The sequence below is a fragment of the Musa acuminata genome, chromosome BXJ2-5, assembly GCF_036884655.1.
Source record: "Musa acuminata AAA Group cultivar baxijiao chromosome BXJ2-5, Cavendish_Baxijiao_AAA, whole genome shotgun sequence".
Taxonomy (NCBI): Eukaryota; Viridiplantae; Streptophyta; class Magnoliopsida; order Zingiberales; family Musaceae; genus Musa; species Musa acuminata.
This window is the reverse complement of record NC_088342.1, coordinates 3,714,735-3,742,559: the sequence shown is the minus strand read 5'-3', so window position 1 is coordinate 3,742,559 and position 27,825 is coordinate 3,714,735. Positions and strand designations below refer to the sequence as shown.

At 36.6% G+C, this 27,825-nt stretch overlaps 1 protein-coding gene across 12 annotated transcripts; it reads left to right on the top strand.

The window, feature by feature from the left end:
- The first annotated feature begins 20 nt into the window (after positions 1 to 20).
- Positions 21 to 26,597, top strand: LOC103983978 (probable histone acetyltransferase HAC-like 1). 12 transcript variants are annotated; one of them, XM_065108075.1, is made up of 19 exons: positions 21 to 565; positions 649 to 745; positions 867 to 994; positions 1,085 to 1,383; positions 3,185 to 3,296; positions 3,530 to 3,833; positions 3,921 to 4,400; positions 4,917 to 6,679; positions 11,349 to 11,645; positions 11,791 to 12,069; positions 14,839 to 14,967; positions 15,259 to 15,459; positions 15,580 to 15,722; positions 15,832 to 16,144; positions 17,565 to 17,704; positions 21,544 to 21,622; positions 21,755 to 22,147; positions 25,613 to 25,830; positions 25,921 to 26,597. In XM_065108075.1, exons 4-19 carry the CDS (start codon positions 1,214 to 1,216, stop codon positions 26,033 to 26,035), a joined length of 5,136 nt encoding a protein of 1,711 aa, XP_064964147.1. In that variant the 5' UTR covers positions 21 to 565; positions 649 to 745; positions 867 to 994; positions 1,085 to 1,213; the 3' UTR covers positions 26,036 to 26,597. The 12 variants fall into 12 exon arrangements, with proteins under 12 accessions (XP_064964147.1, XP_064964148.1, XP_018681909.2 ...); XM_065108076.1 differs by lacking the exon at positions 649 to 745 and having other exon boundaries at positions 925 to 994; XM_018826364.2 differs by lacking the exon at positions 649 to 745 and having other exon boundaries at positions 925 to 994; positions 1,082 to 1,383.
- The last annotated feature ends 1,228 nt before the right edge of the window (positions 26,598 to 27,825 follow it).

The following is a 27,825-nucleotide window of genomic DNA, read 5'->3' as shown; positions in this document are numbered from 1 at the left end:
TTGACCGTCTTCGGATCATAAGCACCACAAATCACGTTGATTACTGCGCACGCGAGTCAAAGCGGTGAGCGAATTGGACGAGACTACGGACATCAGGCCCGGGGAGGAGGGATCGGGCGCGCTCCGCCGGCCCATCGCGTCGCACGCAGAGACCCCTCGATTCACGCCGCGTGCTCTCTCGGCCGGGCCGGAGCGCGACGGATTAAACCGGCCGCAGCAGCGACAGGGGAGAGAGAGAGAGAGAGAGAGAGAGGCGAAAAAGGGGAGAAGTGGAAATCGAAGCGGGGAGGGAGTCGAAGCTGCGAATCTTCTCCCGACGCTGCCCGCACGATCAGCGAGGAAGAAGGGAGGAGGAGGACGAGAGGCCGCGCCGGCCTGCTCGGATTGGGTACTGTCTTGCAGAATCGGAGGGCAAGAAGGGGTGGTCCCCTGAATCCGATTCCGCCTCTTCACCTGTTGCCCCCAATCCCGGACGCGCGGGATCTCCGATTGGTGAGCCGGGCATTCGAAATCGAACCCTCGAGGCCCGCCTCCCGCGCTCGAACGCGCTCTGGGTCTCCCGTAGGTTAGTTTGCTAGACTTGTTGCTTCTTTCAGTCCCTGTTTCCTCGCGATCAGGGATGATGACGGTCGGTTCTGGGTTGGCTAGGGTTTGAGTCCGTTCTTGGAGTTCCGGTATTTTGTCCTCTTTGGCATCTAATCTCATCGCAAAATGCGGGAACATGATCAGCTTGAGATTGTTTTTGGCGGGTCATATCACATAAGGACTTCATCGTGTCCGGCAGCTTACTGCTTGTTGCTTCTTTTACTAACATGATTTTCACTCTTCGTGACTAAATTTATCTCCTTCTGTTGTTGTGGGTGTAGAATTGGGGGAGTTCTGATTAATTTCCTGGTTGAACAACAAGATTTCGGTTTCTATTAGCTGCAGGTGGACTAAGGATACCTATTAAGAAGAAGAATAAGAAAAGGCGGTGCTCTTGATTTCTTTCACCGTGTGTATATATATTTTTAATTCTTGCATTCCTTTTGATTCGAGGGTTTTTTATGTAAGTTTTGGATGTTGATTGGTCCATTTGTAGCAGGAGCTATGGCACGAGCAAAAATGTAGTGGGCGGTTTTTGTTGTTCCTCCTTATCTCATTTTAGGATTGGCACTGGAGTGTTTGACTGCTCGGCACACATCGTACCTTTGCATGAAGAGGGAGGAGGACCATGAATGCAAATACTCATATATCTGGACAGATGTCTTCTCAAGCTAGCACGCAAATGTCTGGTCTGCCCCAGCAGATCAGCAATTCAGTGACGTCCCAGATGCAGAATCTTGATCCTCGAACTATGGATCCTGAACTTATTCAAGTCCGGAGAACTATGCGCCAGAAGATGTAAGATAGTTGTTTTATCACCTTGACATTTATCACTTCCTTTTGAACTTATAATGAGCACGCCTTCTTGGTCAGAGTTGTTTATTAACCTGGGTAACTAAGGTGATTAATGCATCTTATACGTGTTTAACTTGCCACGGATTTAAGATAAAGCACTTAATCATTTTGTCATTGGAAGTGTCCCATTTATGTTGTCAGAACTTCTGTAACATTTCAGCAGATTGACATCAAAAAATAGCACAGGGTGTACATGGTATTTGCAAGCAATTGTAAACATCAATAGTATCTATTGACTGCTATCTGGATGTTTAAATCCAACAATTTGAATTTCGTATGATGTGGACTAAAATGACCTCGAAGGATGTGATTCCAACTCTGGAGCTAGATCAAATGGGATCATTACTTTTAGTTCATGATGAATCTTTTAGTGTAAGGTCCTAACTGGTTATGTTTACATGTTAACTAATGTATTTTATTATTTGTTTAAGCTTTTGCCACAAGTTAGAATGTGATATTTATCATATTCAAGATTTGTAAGACTCTAAACTGTTTATGATATGGTCTTTATTCTTTTATAACAAACCATACTAGGTGATAGTTGCAACTGTGTTAATGCAAGGAAGGACAAAAAATGAAACTTGTAAATGTACAAGTCATAGAACCACACTATGCATATCTATGATCATATCAAGACACCATCACCTGCATGTTATTGGAGGTTTAAACTTTTTTGCTATGGTTCTCTTCACTTTTTAATTTGTAGCCACCACCTCAGCAATTTCTTATCACCTGTATACAAAGACGGGCTGCTCTTCAAAATTTATGGAGATAATCATTAAATATTTTAAGAACTAAAGATCCTTAAGATGCACCTTTTTAAATTAGAGCAAAGGCCATGTAGTAATTTGTAATGAAATTTACAACATCATATTTGCCACTTCATCTGTAAAAATATATATTCTTGATCATGATGAATGTGTTTCTTTCAGCAATAAGAACTTTTCTAGTTTAGATTCTTTTAAAGATGGATTGTGGTTCTTTGACTTTCAGATAAGAACTAGGTTGGTCTTTCCTTTCGTGGATAAGATATGTCTTTAAAAATCCAAGCACAGACAGTGGAGTTTGTGAAAAATGGTTTGTTATAATCTTGTAGTGATATCATAATTTTTTTTTTCTGGATTGATGGTTCATTAAATGAAAGAGTTCATTATATGCTGCTACCTTCTTGCACTTGAATGTATTTGTCCGCTTCCTTGAGCGCTTATGTCTGTTTGAAACCATGTGAGCGAGAGAGCCTTGTGTGTGCATCTGGCAATTTTTTTGCAATTTTGGCTGCACTATCATATGTTTTTGAGGCCTGTTATTTTAAGTATTAATTCTCCTCAAATTACATAAAATTTAGAAAATCATTGTACTGATAAGAGAAGATAATGTGGTTCTAAATGTGTATTTTTTTAGTTTTGAAACTTCTACTTGTACCCTTTCTATTTCTGTGTCATATTGACTGAAACTTAACAAGACTATATGCTTTTAGATATTGAGTCGATCCATTTTAATATAATTTTCATCAATTCAATTTGTTTTCAATAGATGGAACCAACTATATCTGGTGTATGTGTTGTATCGGGGCTTGTGGATCATTCATCTGAATTCTTCCTAGAATCAGAAAACATGTTTATTAATCTTTTAGAAGCACTGAAGCATAAAGTAATTGTAGAACCTTTCTGTAATACTGTAGAATATCTAAAGCTCTCTTAGTGTAATATATTATGACTAGTTTGAAATGTTCCATTGTTTGCAGTTACAATATACTTCAAAGAAGAAATCATAGTGGTTCCAGTGACTGGCTGCATAAGATACAGGAAATAGTAATGCGTTTGGAGCAACGAATGTTCAGAGATGGTGTGACAAGGGTATTGTTTTTTGCTTCACAAAAGATCTTTTCTTCAATCAGTGTACCATTCAATGTACCACAAGGGTTTCAGTTTAAGATGTTTGCCTATGTTTGCAGTTTTTCTAGTTGTTGGATTCCATTTATTGTCTTTATGCTTAAAGGGCTAACAGTTGTTGAGGGAACTTTACATTTTTACTCTTTTTATTCCTATGTTAATTCTTGGATGGTCTCTAAATCCTGTATTTTGATCAGGATGAATATTTGAATTTGGTCTCGGAGCCAGATGAAAATCGCTTTTTCTCAGTAATAAAGAATATCATTAGCAACAGACAACACACATCACATCAAATTAGATCTTCTTCTACCCTTGGAACAATGATACCGACGCCTGGTATACCACACAGTGGCAGCACTCATTCTATAATATCTCATTCGGTGGAAAACCCAACGGCCAGTGGTTCTAGTATGGGGTGTCTAGCCGCAACAAACATGCGAAGTTTACAACCAACTGCCAATGGTCAAGCTGATGTCAATGCTTCATTTAATGCTGCAGATGGTAAGTTAATTTGTATACCTCCTTCCAATTATGATTTTTTTTGCCTCTTCTTGTCAGTGATGGTGATGGATCTATTTTGCTCTCCAGTTTGCAATGGTTATCAGCAGCAAGCTACCAATTTTTCTCTTGGTTCAGGTGGAAGTATTATGATGCCCTCAATAAGTTCTGCCAGCATACCAGGACAATCCAGTCAGATGATTCCAACCCCAGGATTCATTAATCCACATTCAGTATCAGTCAACACTGAATCTTCTAATGCAACTGCTTTTTCAAGCTGTGAGTCTACCATACCTTCACAGACACAGCAACCAAAAAAGTTTGTTGGAAACCAGAACAGCCATGTAGCACATAGTTTCAGAGGACAAATTGATGCTGGATTTAGGTCCAATATTCAGCAGAAGGCTGCCTCCCATGGATTGTCCAATGGAATCATGAATGGTGGTTTGGGGTCAATTGGAAGTAACATGCAGCTAAATAGGCTGGCAGTGTCAGAGGGGTTACTGAAGACGGTGCCTTGCAGTGGTCTTTCTAAGCCTACACAGCAGGCTAACCAACCAAGAATGCCAAGTAATGTTGTCGATGCCCTGCTTTCTATCAAGGCTTTTTCCGCTTCAGAAATATTTTCAGTTTATTTCATTTTGTCTATTCGCTTATATATCTCATCAGGAAAAAACCTATTACTGACCCAAAAGCCAAGGACCCAACCATTGATGTGATTTAACAGCCTCTAGAAGTGCCCCAGTACAAGAAACTGTGAGATTTTAAATCCATGTACCTATCCATCAAGTGGTGCACAAGTTAAATGATATAATAAAATTTACAAACTTCACTTTTGGATGTGTTAATGGATGGGCAAATGAACTTCAAATTTTATGTTTCTCATATATGAAGGTACTTTGGAGTATTTATATCAACTTTAATAGTGTGAATATTTAATTTTGATTTCCTTATAAGGATTCTGGAGTTATTTTCATGTAGACTTCTGATATTTGTAGTTTTATATGCTTGCTAATATACTGCATCTACTACGTTCAATTTAGTATATTATTATAAATTTATAGAACAGTGCTTAAATTTGTACAGTGTCATCATCTGAGCAAGTGTTGCCTGTGGGAGGGGGTGGATATGCAATGAAGGCAGTTGATGTATCAGGTTCGGATATCTTTCGTGGCCCTAGTGCATCTGTTTTATCTGCCATGAATAACCTCAATGCTGGAAACTCGCACTCAAATTTGAGAACAAATTCAAGCCTGCAGTATGCACAAATAAGGTCCCATACAATTGATTCCTCACTTGCGTCACAGTTAACAAATGAGCATTTACCACAATCTCAACCACCAGTGCAGCAATCACAACAACAACCTAATCAGCCTTATTCACAGTTCATTCAAAATCAATGTCCGTTACAGCATCAGCAACAGCATCAGCAGAACCAACTTATGTTAAAACATGATTCATTGAGACAGACTTCAGTAAATTCTTTTGATGAGCAGCTAATGGCAGGGCCTGCGCTTGTAACCCAATCCGAGTCACAAGCTTCACAGCGGATCCAACTTCCAGAATTACAATCTCAGTGTCATGAAGGTCAAGCTAAAATTGCTCAATTTCTCAACCATTTATCTGGTTCTCAAGCTCTTCATGTCCCAGTTTCACAGGGTTCACATCAGGTGATGCATCCAAATCAACTGGCTAATGAGTTTGCAAATGAGGTCAACTACCTCTCCAGTGGATCACAAGGGGAGGAACACCTTCGGGTTCAGCACCAAATTCAACCACTCCAAAAAGCACAAATGACAGATAAGCTTTCAAATGAAGAACAACCTCTGGAACTTTGTCAGAAAACAATAGGGCAAGATGAAGTTCAACAATCTCACGTCTCCCTTGAGAGATGTATCACTGGTTCTTTTGCTATTGCACCACAGTTTTCTAGAGGACTGACTTGTGGACCTGAGCAACCTATAAATAAACAAAACTATGTGAGGCAAATTAGGTGGTTGTTGTTTCTGCACCATGCTCGTTGGTGTCCTGCACCAAAGGGTCAATGTCAAGAAATTAATTGCACAATAGTTCAAGAGTTGGTAATTCATATGCGCAGCTGCAATAGTGAGCCTTGTGGATATGCACGATGTTCAGCTTCTAAGGGGCTTCTTCGCCATTTCCGTAATTGCCGAGCAGTTGATTGCCCTGTCTGTGTTTCTGTTCGTAATTATATGGCAGCATCTCGTAAAAGTGCTCATGCTTTGTCTAATGCTGGTTCAGGGAGCCAGACAGAGGCGAACACTAGTAAAGCCAAGACTGACATAGTGCTTGTTGAAACCTCAAATAAACAATCTGTGCCTAAGCGCATGAAGATTGAACATTTACCTCTTCTTGTTCCCAAAAACGAAACATCTCCAGTCTCACTTATTTCTAGAGACCAGCCCTATGACTCCCATGAAGCACAACTTCAGAACTGTAAACAAACTGACATGAACATGTCTGCTAAATGTGAGACAGTTGATGCAAAGGATGATCAATGTGTCATCTCTGGACAAGAAAACTTGCCAATTGTTGGCACGGGCTTCAGTGGAAATGTAAATACAAAAATTGATATGGATTATGGTGCCTCTGACTGCATTGATTGTCATGTCAAGCAAGAAAATATGAAGCAAGAAAATATGATGGCTAAAGAAGAGATGGATCAGGTAAGAATTGAGATTAAACACGGAAAAAGTGACCAGCCAACTGATCAAGCAACTGGAAGTAAATCAGGGAAACCAAAAATTAAAGGTGTTTCATTAATGGAGCTGTTCACTCCGGAGCAAATCAGGGAGCATATTGTTAGTTTGAGGCAATGGGTTGGTCAGGTTAGCTTTCTGACATATAAAACATTATGCTATTATAAGCTTTATAATGATTTAAGAAAATTTCTATAACCTTTTTGGTTAGAAATCCCATATTACAAAAATATGATGATCTTTTTTTTTTTCTCTTTTCTAGCTATGATCTAGCTCTTTTTCTCCTTTTCTTTGTTAGATATCTAATATGAATTATATAATAAATAGATTTTTTGTCTATACTTACAATTCTTGTATTTGTATTATATGCATAATTTTCCTTGGATGCTTGATTGGCTTTACACTTTTGCTTGGGATTTTGAGTCTGTATTGGTTGGTGGACTAAAATGTCTACAGAAAAACCATGTTTGACCGATATGCTACCGTGAATATTGTTTAGTGGTCAAGAGAATAATTGGAATTTGGAATTGGCTTGTGATTTCATTATTACTCTAATTGGTTATGTTTCAAGTGAAAGATTCTATCTGGTGGCAAGCCTTTTCATTAAAAATTAATTCTCAATTCCATTTTGATTTGTAGAAGAAAATTTTCAATACTTGATGTCAGTTTTATAATTGGGAGTCGGGACAACAAATATTGTAAGTTTTAAATAAAGGAGTGAAAGAAATGGGTGAAAAAGTGTGATGGCCGGAAGATGGAGGTTGGAAGTAGGCATGAAATATCCAAAAGAGGGAGATAAATGATTTATTGGTTCTTCGAAAGGATCCTTCTGCTCAAGAACCATCACATGCATTTTTTTACGTATAATTTTTCAATTTCTCAATAGATGAAGAAATTATTTTTATAAATTATTTAATGAATATTCCACATAAGACTTAGCTTTAATGATAAATAATAGTGGTAGATTGAATAATCATAAATTTCTTCATAAATTAGAGCTAGTGAAGTAAAAGGCATTTTTAATAAGATGAAAATAGCTAAAGAGTGTGAGTTTTGATGGTATCCCTATTGATGTTTGAAAAAGTTTAGGGGACGAAGGAGTAGCTTAGTTAACTAGTTTATTTAATAAAATTATGAGATTCAGAAATATGTCTAATGAACGGAGTAAGTTTTTATTGTCAATTTCCAAGAACAAGGGTGATATACAAAATTGTTCTAGTTATAAATGAATTAAAATCACGAGCCATATTATGAAATTTTAAGAAAGAGTTATCGAAAGTAGGATAAGGCTTGAAACAAATATATTTGAAAATTAATTTGATTTTATACTTGGAAGATCAACCATAGAAGTTATTTATTTATTAAAACAAGTATATGGCGAAAAAAAAGATTTGTATATGGTTTATATTGACTTAAAGAAAGCTTATGATAGAATTCTTACAGATTTATTATGGTGAGTTTTAAAAAGAAAGATGTATCCACTAATTATATTGATGATTATTAAAGATATATATGATAATATAGCTACTAGTGTTAAAAACTATAGGGAGTGTGTCTAGTGAATTTTCTATTAGTATAGAATTACATCAATGATTCGTATTAAATTCGTACTTTTTCATATTGATAATAGATGAATTTATTAATTATTTACATGATAGACCCTTTGATGTATGTTATTTGCTGATAATATTGTCTTAGCTGATGAAAGACTAAGTAAAATTAATTATAAACTTGAGCTATGGAGTCAATTCTTAGAAACTAAATGTTTTAAACTTAGTAGGACTAAGACTGTATATATGAGATGTAATTTTAGTAATACTAAGAATAGATAGGAGAATATAGTTAAGTTGGATAGACAAGAAGTTAATTTAAGTAAAAGCTTTAGATATCTTGGATCAATTATTCAACAAGATGGAGAGATTGATGAATATATTATATTATATATATATATATATATATATATATATATATATATATATATATATATATAGTAAAAACATGATAGTTAAAATGGCGAAGGACGTCACGAGTCTTATGTGATCATCGGGTATGTTTGAGATTAAAAGAAAAATTTTATAACATAGTTGTGAGACCAACAATGCTTTATGAATCTAAGTATTTGAAAGTTAAGAAGCAACATATACAAAGAATTTGTGTTATTGAGATGGATGTGTGGAGCTCCTAGGAAAGATGAGAAAAAAAATATTTTTATTTACGAACAACTAGGAACCTTTTCGATAAAGAATAAGATCAAAGAAAATCGTTTAAAATGATATGAACATGTGCTTAGGAGACCTACAGATGGGATAGTTAGTAGAGGTGAAATGATTAATATTAGTGGTATGAGGAGAGATAGAGAAAGACGTAAAAAGCACTTTATGGAAACTATAAATAAAGATTTAAATACTCTAAAGTTAATCAAACATATGATTTTTTATAGATCTTAACAGCGGCAAGAGCTTTATGTAGCCGACTCCAAATAGTTGGGACTTACAGTTTTGTTGTTGTTGAGCTAATACCAGTTTCTATAAGAGTCTAACAAGATTCTTTATTAGCCTCCAAACAACTAACACTAGAAGATAGATTACGGGTAAGAAGTTCCAATTAATCTATAACAATGATTGCCTTGACTTGCTTCAGTTTAAGACTATCTCACACTGCATCTATGCAACTAAATCTTAGCTTATTAGGCAATTGGTTAGCCTATTTTTCAATTTTAATTTGGACTTGGGAGTTATATATAAGGAAATAAATTATGAAGTTACTATGCATTATACTGCTGTGGTGATGCTACCTTTGCCTATTGACACTGCTAAGAATGGGAAATGAGCCGGTTGATGTGGTAGCAGCCATGTATCAGATGATTGTATCTCAATTGAACACTGAGCCAAGCAGTTAAATGGAGGGCTGGAATCTCTATGTTTCTACAAATAGAAACACTCGTCACCAGAGTGGTCTCTGATGGGGGTCCGTTCATGCCCAAGCAGCCAACTGGTGATGAGAGTTTGAGGAAGAAAAAATGGTATCAACACAGTGGGTTTTGGCTTATGAGTGCTTGGTGGCAGGGTTTTCGTCTTTTCTTAAGTGAATTGCTTACTGGGAGAATGTCGATTGAGTGATTTCATCCCAATTGCATTTGGATCTCAGTGTGAAACTCATATTTTTTGCAATATTCGTTCTGTCAAGAAAAGACTTCAGAGTTTTCATCAATGTAAAGCCTTCACATTGACCCTTCCCTCTACAAGAAATGTTTTCTATTTTGTGTCATTATTCTTGTTATTTTTCAGAAAGAGTCAAAAAATATTTTTTATAATGTTCAATGTCTTACTCTTTCCTGTTGTGGCTTTCTCATTCTTGTACCATAACTTGCTGAGTTGATTCATTCTTAAACTTTTGGATCACTGAATATGAAGACTCATCATGGAGCTAGTGACTTCGTTACTGAATAGTTGACACCTTATTTGTACTTGCTCTCACACAAATAAGAATCATGAGATTGCTTACTCATTTTGTGATAGAGGCTTAAATTTTTAAACTAGATTTTCTGTTATATCCACTTGAATAAAGAATAAGAGATGAAATTCATTATTTATTTTCATTATATACGATTTATAATTAAATTTAAAACCAAAAGCATCCATGTCCTTGATTGATTTTAGAAAAAAACTAATATAATCTATATGGGGTCAGCTACAAGTTCTTTTTCCTGTCATTGAAGACTATGTAGGGCAACATTCCCAGATAAGGCAGTTAAAGCTCTTTTCCTATATATAATAAGGTTTTCATAGGTTTTCTTTTTTTCTCGCACCATTAATCCTAGCAGAATCATCTCATCAAATCATGACCCCGAGCAACTATAGGTCTATTTAAAATGTCCATGCCATCTTAAGCAGGTCTCACCCATTTTATTTTTTGGAATATTTTAATTCTTTTTTTCTAGTATACCACCTATTTATCTCAAGGTTCTTATCTTATACTAACTTTTTGTACATGTTTTCTAATTGCTCGAGACTCTGATCTACCGAACATGAGTAGTCTTACAAGTTACAACTACCTTATTAAAACTTCCTTTTTATTTAAGGGGTATAAGATGATCACACAAAATTTCTTTACAACACCCAACTTTTGCTTTATGAAATATATCTTCATCAGTCTCTCATTCTTTTCGAGCAATAGGTCCTAGATGTATAAAACTTTTACATGTAAGAACTTCTTGGCCATCTATGTAAATTACCTTCCTAACTTTTTTCCAAGCATGCTAAAATTGTCTCATATTTTTAGTCCTACTCTTAGTATAAAATGTTTAGTTTCTCACATTTATTTCTATAAGTTATATTGAAATTAGTTCCAGCTGATCTCTCTTTAAGGAAAACAAAATATCATCAACAAACAACATTCATCATAAAGGTCTATTCTATATAGGTGGAGTAAGTCCTTTTTTACCAGTGAAGGTCAGACCTTAAAACTGATCTTTATATCAACTGTATGTTTATGAAACTTTCTAGGTGCTTTACCTACAGTCCTAGAACTGGTGATTACTCTGTCTTTTATTACGTGACTCTCCTTTTGATTCATCCCAAGTTTTAAAATCTATAAATACCATGCACACATTTTTTTTCTTATCTTTATATTTTTCCATTTACCAATTAAACAAATCGACATACTATGAATTCTCAGAAGCTTTCTCTGTTTTCTTAGTTATGTTGGCATATCTATGGTCGTTGTTTTTTACTTGTGTGAGGTGATATAAGAAGCATTAGTGTTGCTTATTTTGTTGGCCTTCTTTTTATACTTGCAGAGTAAGGCCAAAGCTGAAAAGAATCAAGCAAGGGAACATTCAATGAGTGAGAACTCATGCCAGCTTTGTGCAGTAGAAAAACTTACCTTCGATCCACCCCCAATATATTGTTCCATATGTGGTGCAAGGATAAAGCGGAATGCTACATACTATACACTTGGAAGTGGTGAGACCCGACACTACTTCTGTGTTCCATGCTATAATGAGGCTCGCGGTGAGACTATAGAAGTTGAAGGTTCTACATTTCAGAAGACAAAGCTTGAAAAGAAGAAAAATGATGAGGAAACAGAAGAATGGGTAAAATTTTCCTATAAATCTTTTTTCTTGTTTATTTTTTTTAGATGTGTTACTTTGATTTATTTTTATCTTTTTGGGAATTGTTAGTTTGGCTTGGTTGATGGTTTTAAAAAGCTAAAATGCTTTTTGTTTATATTTCATGCAGTGGGTGCAATGTGATAAATGTGAAGTTTGGCAACATCAAATATGCGCTCTCTTTAATGGTCGAAGAAATGAGGGTGGGCAGGCTGAATACACTTGCCCTAATTGCTGTGTAAAAGAGATTGACAGAGGTGAGTGGAAGCCCTTACCTCAAAGTGCTGTTTTAGGTGCAAAAGATATGCCAAGAACAATCCTCAGTGATCACATAGAACAGAGGCTCTTTAAGCGGCTCAAGCTAGAGAGAATGGAGAGAGCTCGACAGCTTGGCAAAAACTTAGAGGAGGTTATTCTGATAACTTATGCATATTCTCCTGTTCTTCAGTTGTTTACTAAATTATATTCAGTCTGGAGAAGCCTGAAAGAGATACTAGGAACTGGAATTTACTTCCAAGTCAAAATTTAAATGGTAGAGACAGCTCATAAAAATTTCAAACACACATCAGTTGGATCAGAAGTCTTATGCAAACATGTTTTTACTGCCACAAAATTCTTGCCTCACAAATTTAATCCATCAAGAAAACTAGCTTTTCAAATTGAGTTCCACAAGTGAAAGTAATTCTCCTTCAGGGCTACAATTTCAGTTGTAACTTCTAAAATAGTAAGGATGCTTTCTGTTTACTAAACAAGAGACTTTTTAGGTCAGTGCAAGGTTGTACACTAGAACATGTCAACACATCCTCTAAGTCTAGATTGGCTATTTCATTTTTTGGTCAAGTTTTTTTGTTAGCCAGTTGGACCTATGCCTTCATGACTCAGCCTACAGCTCTTTGTGTTAAGAATGAAATTCACTGGTTTTAAAACTGATGAAAGCCTGCTTGTGTTTTGATTTTTTATGTTCAATCTTTTAATTCCATATTGGTTCAAATTAATCATTGTTTCTTTTGTTTTGTTTTCATGAACCAACCAAAATGTATTCAGTATGCTATGTCGAAGTGTAGATAACATGTCCACTGCCGTTCTCTGGCAGCTTGAACAAATATCAAGCAAATTTAACTTCAAGGAACTCATAATCTAGAAATTTATTCTAAATAAAAATGTGTCTCATGATCAATATGCAAAGTTGGAACTGCAAACTAATTCAAACTGCAGTTGCTCTTCAGTAAGTACCATAGCGTCATAACATCCTTATCTGGTCTACAACTATGAAGTACTGTAATAGACACTGATGAGATCTTTTCACTGTCAATCTGTTTTGAACTATTTGCCTTTAGGAACCTCGATTCTATTTCGTTGGATATAACTGATTTAGCTGTGCTGATTGATACATATTTGAATTCTTGCTACATCAGGTTATCTGCCATTACAATTTTGGTGATGATTGGACATTCTATATGCTATTACAAGCTGATCACCAGAGGACATTGGTGTATACAAGCACATGATCATTATGCTATTTTACTTGCTAAAAGGAAATATGTTATATCGCTAGAGCTGTAGGTACTTTAAGCTGGTTCCCTAGGTCTCCTTTCTTTAGGTGATGGTTCGCAGTTCATACACCCTAACCAATCAGCTGTAGCTTATTTGACTGATTCTTTTTGTATCTTGCATCTTGTGGGAAGAATAATATGTCATTGGTGCAACTTTTTGGCCTTCAACATTATCGAGGCAATCAAAGCATAATGGGGCTTTCCTTTTTTGCCTTTTGTCAGTCATTAGCAGAAAATCTGAGGTTTCTTTTATATTATCATAAGATATGTACTTAGTAGCTAACTTGCTTCAGCTACAACTTGAAAATTTGAGCCTTCTTTGAAACTTAGAACATATTTAAAGGAGTCCTATTCTGTTCTTACTAGTCAATTTCATTCTCCTAGATTGCTTAGGTTAGATGCTTATTCCTATGTGTTTCCAAAGGAACTTGCTACTTAACACTTTAGTAATCTTTTTCTTACCTTATTGACTGCTGGTCAGTTTTTTGACTGAGTTTCTTTGCAGGGATTTTTTTTTTGTCTGATATGTAATTTTTTTGCTCTTATAGAAGCTTAAATTATTTGTAGATTTTAACTTTTCTTGTGGAATTTGCAGAAACTGTTGTTTTGACATTAAATAAATCATAGTTAAATTCATGGTGCTAAGTTATATCCCACACTGCAAATTTTGCCAAGGTCAAATGCCTTTGCGACTAGGAAAATCAGTTTAGGCATCAGGAGATTTGTGATCCAGTGATCAGAATAGATATTGTTATGAGCACAATATTATATGAATAATAAACTTGTAGAAGATCAATAAAAAAATTAGTTAATTTGAGAATTTAGTTTGTAACTAATTTTTTGGTTTGGAATTATATGTTGTTGCTCCATATACTTGGTAAGACTTTTTATATACCTTCTGCAGTTAACATTTTTTTGAGTGATGACTGGCACTATAGTAATCTGGTCCTTTTTAGAAGGAAAGTAATCTAGTTTTCATGTTCCACAATTTGAAGGCTTCTCAAGTCAAAGATCCAGTAATTATTACCTAGAGCTATGCTACCTCTCTTGAAGTGAGAGCCCCTTTTTGGAAAATGGGTGCAAATTGTTATACCATGATTAGAACGTTCAAACTATACCATCAACATTTATACAATTTTTTTTACTTTTAACCCATTTTAGAGTATGTATTTTGCTTTCGATTGTTGTTATGACTTTATATAGGATGCAGTAAAATACTTAGATTTTTTTTCCGGAATTATTGGTATAGGTAAGCTCTGCTGGCAGATTCATGTTTGCTTGGTTCTGTGGTTTTCCCAGTTATTTATTAAGATGGAACTTTTAGTTGATTTTTAGGCTTTGTTCATAAACATATCCACTTAATTCTGAATGTTATGCAACTACTTATGTTGATATGCTAGATTATACAATTGACAACTAAATCTTTATGAACATGTTAAGCATGTCCTAGTTTGACTATAGATGATCTATTTGTTAACTTGTTTATCCTGATGGAACTTGGTTTCTACTCCTCTTTCAGTATATTTTACGTACGTATGGTGACAACAATGGTCCCCAATTTTAATTTATTTTTTCTGCTGATTTGGTTACTTTAAAAGTCAATATTAATTCATAATTAATTTCAGGTGCCAGGGGCAGAAGGACTTGTAGTCAGAGTTGTATCATCTGTTGACAAAAAGCTGGAAGTGAAGCAGCGTTTTTTAGAGATATTTCAGGAGGAAAATTACCCAAAGGAATTTCCATATAAATCCAAGGTAAAAGTTAAATACTGTCAGAAATTAGCATAAGCTATTATATATTTTTATTTTTATTGTCATGTAACAATAGAAGTTGGAGCAAAAAATTGGCTTACTACAGTATTTTCAAAAGCACCAGGTGCCAAAACACCTGAAGCGAGGTGCTTCCGAATATTAAATTTTTAAAAAAATATATATCATGATTGATAAGTATGATCATAAACATAAAAATGACACATAAAAGATGAGCCAAGAGTAGTCATGGTGCCATGCAACCTGCAGATTTGTACTCACATACTCTTTATCCAGGCTGTACTGTTATTTCAGAAGATTGAAGGTGTAGAAGTATGCCTCTTTGGAATGTACGTTCAAGAATTTGGTTCAGAATGTTCTTTTCCTAACCAGCGGAGAGTATATCTTTCATATCTGGACTCTGTCAAATACTTCAGGCCTGATACGAGATCAGTCACGGGAGAAGCATTACGTACTTTTGTTTATCACGAAATCTTGGTAATTCTAGATTTCCATATCCTTCTTTACTACTATTCCTAGAAATCTTACTGTAAACGTTTGGTTTCTGTTCTTTTATAAAATTGATGATCGAATAATCAAAAGCTTTCATGCCTTTAGATAGGATATCTTGAGTATTGCAAGAAACGTGGGTTCACTAGCTGTTATATATGGGCTTGTCCCCCTCTTAAGGGTGAAGACTATATCCTTTATTGCCATCCTGAGATTCAGAAAACCCCAAAGTCTGACAAACTTCGGGAATGGTAAGATTTAAGGCCTTCTAATAAAATTCCATGTTGTACTTTATTTCCAGCATTCTATGACCTGGAAATCTTTTCTTTAATGCATTATTTCCTTGCCCTTTTGTGTCAGGTACCTATCTATGATTCGGAAAGCTGCCAAGGAAAATATAGTTGTTGAGGTCACTAATTTCTACGATCATTTCTTTGTGAATACTGGGGAATGCAAGGCTAAGATAACTGCAGCACGTCTGCCGTATTTTGACGGAGACTACTGGCCTGGTGCAGCAGAGGATATGATCAACCAACTTCGTCTTGAAGAAGATGATCGAAAGCAACAAAAGAAAGGGAAAACCAAAAAAACTATTACAAAAAGGGCTCTAAAAGCTGCTGGTCATGCTGATCTTTCTGGGAATGCCTCCAAGGATGCTTTGCTGATGCATAAAGTAATTTCTTCTCCTACCATTGGCTGTTACAATTCTTTTGGGAGTGGGACTTGTTTCTTCAAAGTGTTCTCTTGTGAAAGTCATGTGCAACTCGTAATCAGGGTTAATTCAAAATGCATTCTGTGTCTTCTTGGATGTTGGATAGGATGTCAGATAATCAAGAATGACTTAAATACCAGAAACAATGTCAGTACTGGAATCCTAGCCACCACTACAAATTGAACTGAACAATATGATGCATTTCAGTGTAACATGAAAAAAATAAGAAGAGTTTTTTAAAACATCAGGTTACTGGTATGGTCAGTAAACTGGCATACTGATACCTTTGCAAGTGTATTCTGACCAGATTGTCCATGATTCAAGATATGAAATATTTGTTTTCTCAAGATCTGTTGATACAAAAGCTCAGATAGGGTACCTGGAGTTGGTTAGGTCGAGTGCCACATTTTGGATTTTGGAGAAGACTCTTTTTAGGCTCTTTCACATTATTTTCTAAGGTTTGCCGTAACGCTGTGTACCGCTTGGTACAGGCAGTATGTACCGATATGGTAGGGGACCGGTATGCGCGGTACATACCAGTATATCAGTATGGCTCGGTACGTATCATATTGACGGTCGGTCGGTATACCGGTATGGACCGGTAAGATGAACCATGTTATTTTTATCATTTTTTTAATTCTTTGTTGGAAAAGATCATTTGGGTCTTTCTTAAGTAGAAGTCCAGTGGTTGGGAATTGTAGCTCTGTGTTGCTAATATGCTTCTTATAGTCAGTCATTAGGTGAGCATGTATCTAGCTGGTCCAAGGCATGGTCTCTTTTTTTGTTGTCAAATAAGGAGGTTTTTTGTTGTTGCTTGCTCCTTCCTTTAATTATCTTTGTCCTCATTCCTCACCTTCTTCCACTTACCTTTCTACCTTTTTTTGACAAAAAACAACAGATTTGCTTGTGTCATTGAAATCAATAGTTGTACTTCCTGATCTTTTCAAGTGACAGCTTGATTGGTGTTCCTTGTTGCAAGCAAAATGGATAGCCCCTGTCCTGCTCTGTTAGTCTGGGCCTTCTATCTTGATTGGTGTTCATTGTATTTTGACCTTTATACCTAACTCCACAACAGTGGACTTGTAAGGAGACCAATGTCTGGTTTACTGAGGTGGCATGAATTGTTCTTCATAAAATCACCTTTCAACCTATCATGCTAAGTTTCCATGTTTTATCAGATCTGTCTCATATGCTCATTATCATACTTCATAAATGTACAAATTTGATTTATTTGAAAATCACGGAAAGACTTTATTTATTGTAGATGTCATCTTTTATGACAACTATCTTGTGCTTCTTTATTTCCAGAATTTATGCTTTTATATTGAAATCTAAATATCTAAGAGATTGCCTTTCTTCTTTCCCCTCTTATCTTACACAGCTTGGTGAAACCATATGTCCGATGAAGGAAGATTTTATCATGGTCCATTTGCAGTATGCTTGCACACATTGCTGTATACTAATGGTATCTGGGACACGATGGGTTTGCAACCAATGTAAAAATTTCCAAATTTGTGATAAGTAAGTATTTTTTTACAAAGAATCATTCATATATTATTCTAATTTATTGTTGATCAAAATCATGGAGCAAATGGCTTTTTCTTTACATATAAGAGATGTTAATAAGAGTTTAGGGGTTATTTAACTACAGATTTCTAATTTTTGCTACTCTGGTGCCAGTCGATTTTTACACAACAAGAATAATGCTCGTTTTATGTTTAAGCATGAACAAACATGGAATGTTGTAGCATAAAGTCCATAAAATCTGAGATATAATTTTCTATTATGAAAACTAGCTTCTACAACTAACTTACCACGCTAAAAAAATATTGATGCATTTGTCTGACTCTGAATGGTTAGGTTCTATCATTTTTTTGGTGAAGTGCATTAAAATTTTTTCACTCTTCACAATCAGTTTAATCTAGATAATTTCTGTAATTTTGGCCATCTTTTATGTTTATTTTGTTGCCAAATAATATATCTTAACTAAAGGCATAGCTAACATTATGCTTGGATTGGAATAAATCAAGTCTTGAAGGTTTAGCATGGTTAATAATTTCATCTTACATGTATAAGCATTATAATTAAGGTATCAATTAGTCAAAATGACAATCATATATATATGGAACATTGTTACCAAGATGAACCAAGATACTGATTTAGTAGAAAGTTTTACCATATATTCCAGAGCATAGTGCTAGCTATGGCTTCAGTTATGATATATTATTTTGTAATTAAATAAATACAAAAGATAGCCAAAATAAACATAAATCATATAGATAAAACTGATTGTGATGAGTAAAGAAATCCTAATGCACTTCACTAAAAATGTGATAGAATATATCATTTTAGAGTTGACATCAATATTTTTTTAGCATGATAAATTGGTTGTAGAAGTTAGTTTTTCATGATAAAAAAATATATCATTTTAGCTTTTACGAACTTTATGCTATACTCCTGACTTTCCATGTTTGTTCTAAGTTCAACATAAAAGAAGCATCACTCTTGTTGTGTATAAATCAACTACCAAAAATTAGACCTCCTATAATAACTTAGTCGTAACATTTTTTCTATATTTTTATATAACCACATTGCACTCCAACACAAATAAGATTCTATAGACCTCCTATAATAACTTAATAAAATGCAATGATGAAAAATAATCCAAAAATCACCAAAAAGTAGAAAAGCCTAACTTGCTATTGTGTTATCTAATTGGTTTTAAAGGTCCTTGGGTTTAGAAATCCTCATGTAACTGTCCTAGCCCAAATTGGAGTCAACAAATGCCCGGGGGTTCATATTGCTTAAACCAGACCAATAAGGGTTGATCTATGTTTGGGCCTGGTTTAAGTGGTTATCTGATGGATTAGATTCAGTTTGGTCTTAGTCCGTTGTAGCCCAAGCTATGAGAGGCACACATACAGACAAGGCTATAAGGTGGAGGGCTGGGATCCTGCTACATTGCAACTTCCTTGATCTTTTTCATCTGCTCTTTTGTCTTCACCTGTCATGGTAAGATGATGATGTCACAAAACTTGGCCTGTAAATTGAAGAAGTAGATTAGCATCATCCATCATGTTCTTCTTTTGCTTTGACGGAAGTTTCAGAGGCATCACAGCTTATACATCATCCTGCTCAAGGTACTGTTTTCAATTCTTACAAAATCAATTTCTAGTGGACTTCAGGATCTTTAGGTAGGTGGAAATTTTCTTCACAAAAGAAAATTCTACTATCTTTGATTTTAGCCTCTTGAGGACCAAAATTGTTGATCTAATGGTCAAATTTAGCTCCAATGTGCTATTACTTTAGGCAACAAAACAAGCTCAAATAAATTTTTAGATGATGATTGTGTTTTTAGCTATTGAACAACTGCTGGTGGAACTCAAATGGTGTCAGATAGTTACTGGTCAAAGGTTGCATAGTGCGTTCTTTTGATTGATCTGGGAGTCGAGGTCTCTAGGCGTCACTTCAGAATAGAGAGAAGGAAACGGAATAGGTGTCCGAGTTACAGGTTATCGTCTGGGTGTGTTACAAAAATTATCATAGCATTGTGTTTGCCTGATCTCATCTTCGATGTCTTGTCTTGCTGACACAGCAAATGTGGTAGTCTCATTAATCAACCTCAAAGAAGGTCATGTATTGGTGATGATGATATGCCTACCTTCTTCAACTTTCTCAAGTGTTCTACAAATATTTCTTCCCTTGCAATTGTCTCTCGACAAGATCATCACATCCCAGAGAGTGACTTTCTTCATCTTCTGCAGTGGTTGAGAGATCCAATCCTCATTAATCGTTTCTAAACATTGTCAGATTAATCTTCTTCTCATACCAATAGATAAGATATGATTCTCTTTTTAGGGTGGGTCAAAACACAAAGTCCTTGCTATTGTACAGTGCTTTTCCAATTCAAGGAGAAAGGGTCACTGAAGAGAGTGAGAAAAGAATGACACTAATTTCTCTAACTAATTTAATTTAATAGCATTAATTAATTAATCATGTTTTTAAGGATGCTTTAAATGGTTATTGATTTTTCTCTCACACAAACACATGCTGCTAGTTTTTTTGGTGATCCCCTGTTGTCCTCCACATATAGCTCAGAATAGTCAAGTAACTTGCCTAACCTTTACCATAAAAATGTTGGAACTCTAAACCACATGGACTAAATATAGTAGTCTATAAAAAATAATGAGAAAAGTTAATTTGAAAATTATTAAAAATATTGAAGTCTATCCTATATGCTGTCCTATTCTCCTATTGGCTTTAGGAATTCATCTCAACCTTGAAAATTTTCATGAAAACTTTCTAAAATTATTTTCAAGCTGTCCTAGTCAAAATCATAACTGAATTGCTTGTATGGAGCTCAACTGGAGCTGTTCAGTGTTCTCAAGGACCAACCAAACTGGTTCAAGTTTAGAATCAGTGATTTAAAAAGCGCTAGGCGCCAAGGTCCAAAAACGCCCGAGGCGCTAGGCGCTCGCCCGAGCGAAGCGAGGCGAGGCGCTAAAATATAAAAAATATATAATATAATTAATAAATATAATTATTTAAAAATTTAAATAAAAAATGCTATTAAATTAAGAAAATCTAAGAGCGGCGGGAAGCAGCGGCGGGAAAGGGAAAGGGAGCGGGAGGCGCGAGCAGCGGGAGGGCTCGCGGGAGGCGCTAGCAGCGGGAGTCACGAGTAGCGGGAGGGCTCGTGGGAGGCACGAGCAGCTGGGAGGGCTCGCGGGAGGCGCGAGCAGCTGGAGGGCTCACGGGAGGCGCGAGCGGTGACAGCGACGAGAAGCGGCAGCGGGAGCAGGAGCGACGAGCAGTGAGATCGGGAGCGGCAGCGGGTTAGGGTTGGGTAAGGGTTATATCGGTTTAATTGGTTCGATTGAACCAACTAACAACCGAACCAGACCTAAAATCCTGGTTCGGTCACTTGGTTTACCTAGGCGCTCGCCCGAAGCGCCCAGCGCATGGGCTCGGGCGAGCGCCCAGGCGGCGCCTGTTTGAAGCGCGTCGCCTGGGACATTAGTGAGGCGCTCGGGCCTCGCCTCGCCTCGCCCGAGCGCCCGAGCGCCTCTTTCAATCACTGTTTAGAATAGACAAGTTGATTAGAGGAAAATATGACCGAATCTGGGAATGGACCTACCGCAAAAGTTTAGTCGTAATAAGCACCTTAAGCTTTGCAAACCCACAGCTGTTGGTTAGTAAACAATTACATATACAGATTGGAGTAGATTAGCATCTCAGTGTAAATAACTCATAAGCTGTTTTGATGATATATGTATTTATTTTTGACTTTCCGCTAAAACATTTTCAAGGAATGAATTCTCTGGATTCTGTTAAATTGATCCATCTTTACTATATTGAAGGTGCCATGAAGCAGAACAGAGACTCGAGGAAAGGGAGAGACATCCAGTTACTGGTAGAGAGAAGCATGTCCTTTGTGCAGTGAGTTACTATTCCCCTTTATTTTTTGTTTATATGTGAGCTGATTTTCTGCAAAACAGCTGAATCCTGGTTGATATTGTTTTTGCTTTTTATTGTATTTATAGTACTTATATTGCTAAAATTTACTTTCAGATTGAAATAAATGATGTGGTCCTGGATACAAAGGATGAGGATGAGATCCTAGAAAGTGAGTTTTTTGATACCAGGCAAGCATTTTTGAGCCTTTGTCAAGGAAACCATTATCAGTATGACACTCTGCGCCGTGCCAAGCATTCCTCTATGATGGTCTTATATCACCTTCATAATCCAACTGCACCTGCCTTTGTAACAACATGTAACATCTGCCAACATGACATTGAAACCGGACAAGGCTGGCGTTGCGAAAGTTGTCCAGATTTTGATGTATGCAATGCTTGTTATCAGAAAGAAGGTGGTATTGATCATCCACATAAATTAACAAATCATCCATCACTGGCTGATCGTGATGCACAAAACAAAGAAGCTCGACAAAAACGAGTTTTACAGGTAACTTTATTACATCTTCAGATATGAAAATTACATAAGATGTCCCATCTCTTTCAATCTTGAGCTGGCATGTCATATATGTGTATGACATCATCTTTGCAAGGGTATGGTGATTATTTTTCACTCTAAGAACAGTATATGCTATATATGTCTACTATTTATTGGATAGCAAAATGTATGAAGAAAAGCCTACTATAGTTGCAGAAGTTGAAAAATCCAACAAAGGAACAAAGAAACAATTAGTTCAGTAAAAAAAAAAGATCATACAAGCAATGTCATTGCCTTGGTGCATGAGTGGGACGAAAGGAAGAGCTTGAGATGAACCTTGGGTGTAACTTGTAAATACTATTTTTATGGTGCTGTGGTGTTGTGCTGTGTAAAGACGGGGAGGGGAAACCAATTGGTTATGACTGCATTTTTTTCTGACAACTGGGATGTAAGATGGGGAGGGGAAACCATGGGAGCTAGGGATTAAAATATTGGTTAAACCGGCATGTATGAACTAGTATTTACCAGTCCAGTCTGGTACTGAAATCCAAAGATATGGCTCGATGCTGGTACAATACTGTTTATTATCTTATTATTTTATATAATGATGACATTTGTTACAAGTTGATATACTACTTGATATATGGTTACTGTACTGATCCAATAGGTTATTCAAATCAGCATCAGACCCAGATTTAAAACTGTGCCGAGAATAGTGGAGATTAGAGACACCAAGTTGGAGGCAGAGCAGTGCAAGGTGAAGTTGTGATGGGAGGTTGGTAGTGATTTTGATAGGTGGCAAAGCCACATGAAATGATTTGAGTGGAGGTATGGGGCAATTCTAAGATGGAATCAGATGCTGACACTAGAGATGGGAGAAGGTTGAATGAGAAGTTAGGGCTACCATCATAGGCTTGGAAACTGGCTGGGCAATAACCCAGCCTAACTGTGGGACACGGATCAAGTCAACCTATTAAATTACATGTTTAAATGAATATTGAAAAAAAATGTATATATAAGAAAAATACACTCATATGTAACCTGTGAATAACCATAGGCCTCAAATTTGATTCATTCTGTACAAAATTTTAGATCAGTTTCTTCTCGTGTTGCAGATATATTAGAACATCTATTTAAAAAAGCCCCTAGATATCAAAATTGGTTGCTCTTAGTAATGTTGCTAGATGATTCAGACAGGAACGCAATTTTGAATAACTAGAAATATGTAGTGGCGTCAAGGTTTTTCACCAATCTTCACCACATGCATATAGTACTAATACTGTGAAAAAAATAATCTACTGTAGTAATAGTCCTCCAAACCCCAACTTGTGTGCAAGTTCCAATTGGTTGGTTGAGAACAGATCAAGTCATATTGTAATATCAATACTAGTTAGATTCATAAACAAAACAAGCTCACATATAATGCCATATTCCTCAACAACACTAGCAAAAACTTGCAAGATCACATTTGAAAAATGACAGGGTTTTGGCATGGAATTGAGGAACATGGCAATGATGCAGTAGTTGTGGAGATTGGGGACGAGGGAGAACAACGAGTCCTTATTGAGGAACTCCAAGCATGCAACTCGCCCGGGACACACTTAGAATCAAATCCAAGTTTCCCTGAGAGTTCATGCTGGAGGAGAGCAAAGGAGGGTGGTTGATGTTACATGTGACATGAAGCAGAGGGGAGAGGGTGGCCTGTGCCATGTGCTATGAAGAGCAAGATAGTTCATTAGGTGGAGAAAAGATGAGGGCGGTCCATTTGGTGGAGAGGAGAGTGGTGGGTGTTGTATGGTTTTGTGCAGTGTGAGAGGAGAGGAGGGCATGTTTAGATCTGGTTTAGGTCCAATCAACAAAAATGAGCTTTAGCTAGGTGTAGCCTACATGATTGATGACTGGAAATTGGAATCCAGCTTTAGTATGATTTTACCAATTTCTGATTATGGATCCAAGTTGGATTGCATAGTCTATTTTGGATCTTAGTATTGTGAGACTCTATGTTTTGAATCCAATATTGAGAATTTATTTTCCATGTTTGGACTAGATAAACTTGCATTATATAGTCAAGCAAAGGTGCTTGGTTTTGCACATAAATTGTCGAGACACTTCTTATTATGTAGGAATGACGTGGTATATTCACCACACTGGTGAACTGTGGTTTAAGGATCATGGTTTCATGTATTGGCACTGAAACCTTTTTTGGTTTAATCGGTTCATTGCTTTTGTTTGACACAACATGTTCGAGTTGTGACGGTACAAACATGGGCATGTGCTGATTAAGTAAGCCAATCACATGTGAGTATGTGTGGGCATATACCCACAGCATGGTACGAGGCCCCATAACAGTGCCCTATTGTCATTTTGTGCCTACTGACCAATACGCCTCAGTATGGTTGAGAAGTCTTTGCTTTACTTATGAAAATTTGTTAGATATCCATCTCCATATTATTCTTTTTCCAATGGCTAAGTTAGTGTTTTCAAAAGGTGCTTGGGCGTTTGACTAGGCGCTCGGGTGAGAGGAGGCGAGACCCGAGCCCTCACAACACCTCGAGGCGAGGTGTTTCAACGAAGCGTCACTCAGGCACGCGCCTGAGCCCAAGCTAGGTGCCTCGGACGTGCACCCGAGCCAAATTGGGCGAGATTGAGCCTGCGTTTGATTGGGCGAGTAAGTCGGTTCAATCGAACCAACTAATATCACTTACCCTAACACACCCACCACCCCTTGTGTTCCCGACCTAGTGAAAGAAACCAACGAAGCGAAACATTGCTGCTCATTCGCCGCCTTTGTATGCTTTGTCTGTCGCCTTCATATGTTTCGTCTGTCGTCGTCATTGACAACTTCATCTGCTGCTACAACTTTGTTTGTCATCGTCTGCAACTTTGTTCGTCACCGTCTGTAGCTTCGTTCGCCGTTGTTGGTATCTATCTATCTCGACATTTATTTTTAAAATTTGATATTCGGGAGCACCTCGCTTCGCTCAGGTGAACGCCTAACGCCTCGAGCGTTTTGAGACATTGACATCTAGTGCTTGTTAAAACACTGGGTTAAGTTGCTAGCACCGTGTAGTTTGAAGTAAGGCTATTATAGTTGGAGATCCTAGTAAAAATTTAATTGGTCACCAGTCCCTATAACATGTTTTTTGATGCTTATTCATTGATCTTGCAAACCAAAAAGGTCGTTGAAGCTTTTCTTATGGTAAAGGGCAATGCTTTGGTGCAAAAGATAATATATTTTGCATTTCATTTCTTTTTTCTATGAGGGAATGCGGAAACGATAGGAAGGATATAGAGTGATAAAATGTCAATTTTCTATATACAGTGGACTGTTGCTTTTGACCTCCCTATCGTCCCTCCTGCTTTTGTCTTATCTGAGCCTGATAAGATGTCATTGTTGTCTTGGTTTCTATTCAATATGCATGCATTAAATTATTTGCTTATTATGTACTCAATCCAATTCTGTCTGTTGCATTGCAGCTTAGGAAGATGCTAGATCTTTTAGTCCATGCCTCACAGTGCCGATATCCCCATTGCCAGTATCCCAACTGCCGTAAAGTTAAGGGTCTTTTCCGTCATGGTATACAATGCAGAATACGTGCTTCAGGAGGTTGTGTTTTATGTAAGAAGATGTGGTATCTTCTTCAAATCCATGCCCGAGCTTGTAAAGAATCAGAATGCAATGTACCACGTTGCAGGTGATTAGATTTCTTCTTTGTTCCCTTTTAAACAGTGTCTTAAACTTTAATGTCTTGAATTAACTAACTGCCTGTTTCGAATATTTGCAGAGATCTGAGAGAACACTTGAGAAGGTTGCAGCAGCAGTCTGAATCCAGACGAAGAGCTGCGGTAATGGAGATGATGAGGCAACGAGCTGCCGAAGTTGCTGGAAGCTCTGGATAACCGATTGTACAGAAACATTTTTGCCTGTGATGATGAAAAGGGGATTCCGGTCTCCACACCCCGACTATAGAGATGAGATCGAAGTAGCAGTTGACAGTTCTCAAGCGGATTCAAAGACCAAAACTGATAAATTAATAGAGGGGAGTTGGTCAATGGAATATGGTTTCTCACCTGCTCTCCCCGCCACGTATCATCTGCAACGCTGACAAATCCTGCTGACCTTCCATGTTATTGTTCGATTTAAACCCACCAGGAGGTGATAGTTTGAGATTAGTCTTGTGTTTGGTCCTCATCCAGGAGTGGTGGTTGTATGATAGATGCCCTAATTCATCTATTTTTAGGTTTTCTCCCCCTTTTTATTTCACCTTATATTCCCTTTATTCATGTCTCTTAATTCAGAGGATTTAGGGAAGATAGGGAAACGGACAGCCTTGCAATTAGATATCCTTTTGTAGCACGCACTTCCACTAAATGTGAAAAAGGTCTCAGCATCATTCTAGTGGAAAGTTTTTTTGTATCTGTCTATAATGGTTGCTCAAAGATTTTGAAGTTTTCTTCTCTACTCTTTATTTAGTAGTGGAAATAGTGCTTATCAAATTAGTAACATGAAGAATCGAGGATGATTTTTATCTCAATGCAATCATTTTATTTTACTATACATTTACATTGTTATGATCTACCTCTATCCGGTTAGAAGAACACCATTATTCTCTTTAGTTAAATCACTTTCTGTTTTAGATCAAAATGTTTCTTTTTATTCGATCTTCCTTTATGCATTAGAAATAGATTAATAATAATCATAAAAAACTGTGAATTTCTTGGATATTGATGGCCGACGATTAGTGTATTACAAATTTTAGAACAAGGATATCGGATTGTAAATGGTAATGAGGACTAAGTGTATGAGTTTTTGGATCTTTGACTCTCTTTGTATCGTTGGACTTAATCGTCTCATCTATTCATTGCACTTAAGTCTCTCACCTCTTTTAAGTATTATGTCATTAGACCAATGTTACGAAGAAATTGAAGATCTTGAGATAATAGTAAGATTGTTTCTTTGCCAATTGAAAGATTATGATTCGAATTATGATAATAATTATTTTATATTTAAAGATAGGATCAATTATATATATATATATATATATTGATCCTTCTTATAAATTTCGTATTGATATAATCTCATGCAATGCATACGCTCTTTAGATAAGAAAAAAAAAAAAAAAGATAGTGTATAATTTCTTAACAAAAAGGAGATTTGTGATTATTGAATATTCCATCCTTCCTTTAACCCACCACTCTCGTTTGACCAACTTCTTCCTCATCCCTGTACTAGAAAAACAAGGTGAGGAGGTTGCCACCATATAGTACTAGTAGAAGATATTGCTGCACATACAGGAGAAGCTACATGACATGAGAAGGCACATTCAAAGTCTTTGTACAAACACAAAGGTTCACAAATTTATTTCTCGTGTGAGATCGTATCGTCGTCCAAAAATTTAATATCATTGTTCTCGTTACCAACTCACACTTAACTTAGATAGATATCGTAAGAATAAAGAAAGAAGAAGATTACTGTGGTGGGAGTGCTCTACACGTAGTCAGTCGAGTCAGACCGATAAGACCCGATACTGGTTGGTTGTTGGTGGCCACTAAGGCTTTGATTGCAAAGCATGTATGAATATTTTAGTGACGATGGAATGTGAATACTTGGTAAGGGGTTTACACATCCACAATTGCCAACTTTGGAAATACCATACGTATTCGAACTACATCTACTTCAGTAAATTCAT

What these genes read in the sequence shown, in the direction of transcription:
- LOC103983978 (XM_009401354.3), top strand. Translation starts at nt 1,214, where the DNA reads ATGAATGCAAATACTCATATATCTGGACAGATGTCTTCTCAAGCTAGC. An exon ending in AGAACTATGCGCCAGAAGAT is followed by an intron (nt 1,384 to 3,184) that starts GTAAGATAGTTG and finishes CATTGTTTGCAG; the next exon opens with TTACAATATACTTCAAAGAA. An exon ending in ATGCTTTGCTGATGCATAAA is followed by an intron (nt 16,145 to 17,564) that starts GTAATTTCTTCT and finishes TATCTTACACAG; the next exon opens with CTTGGTGAAACCATATGTCC.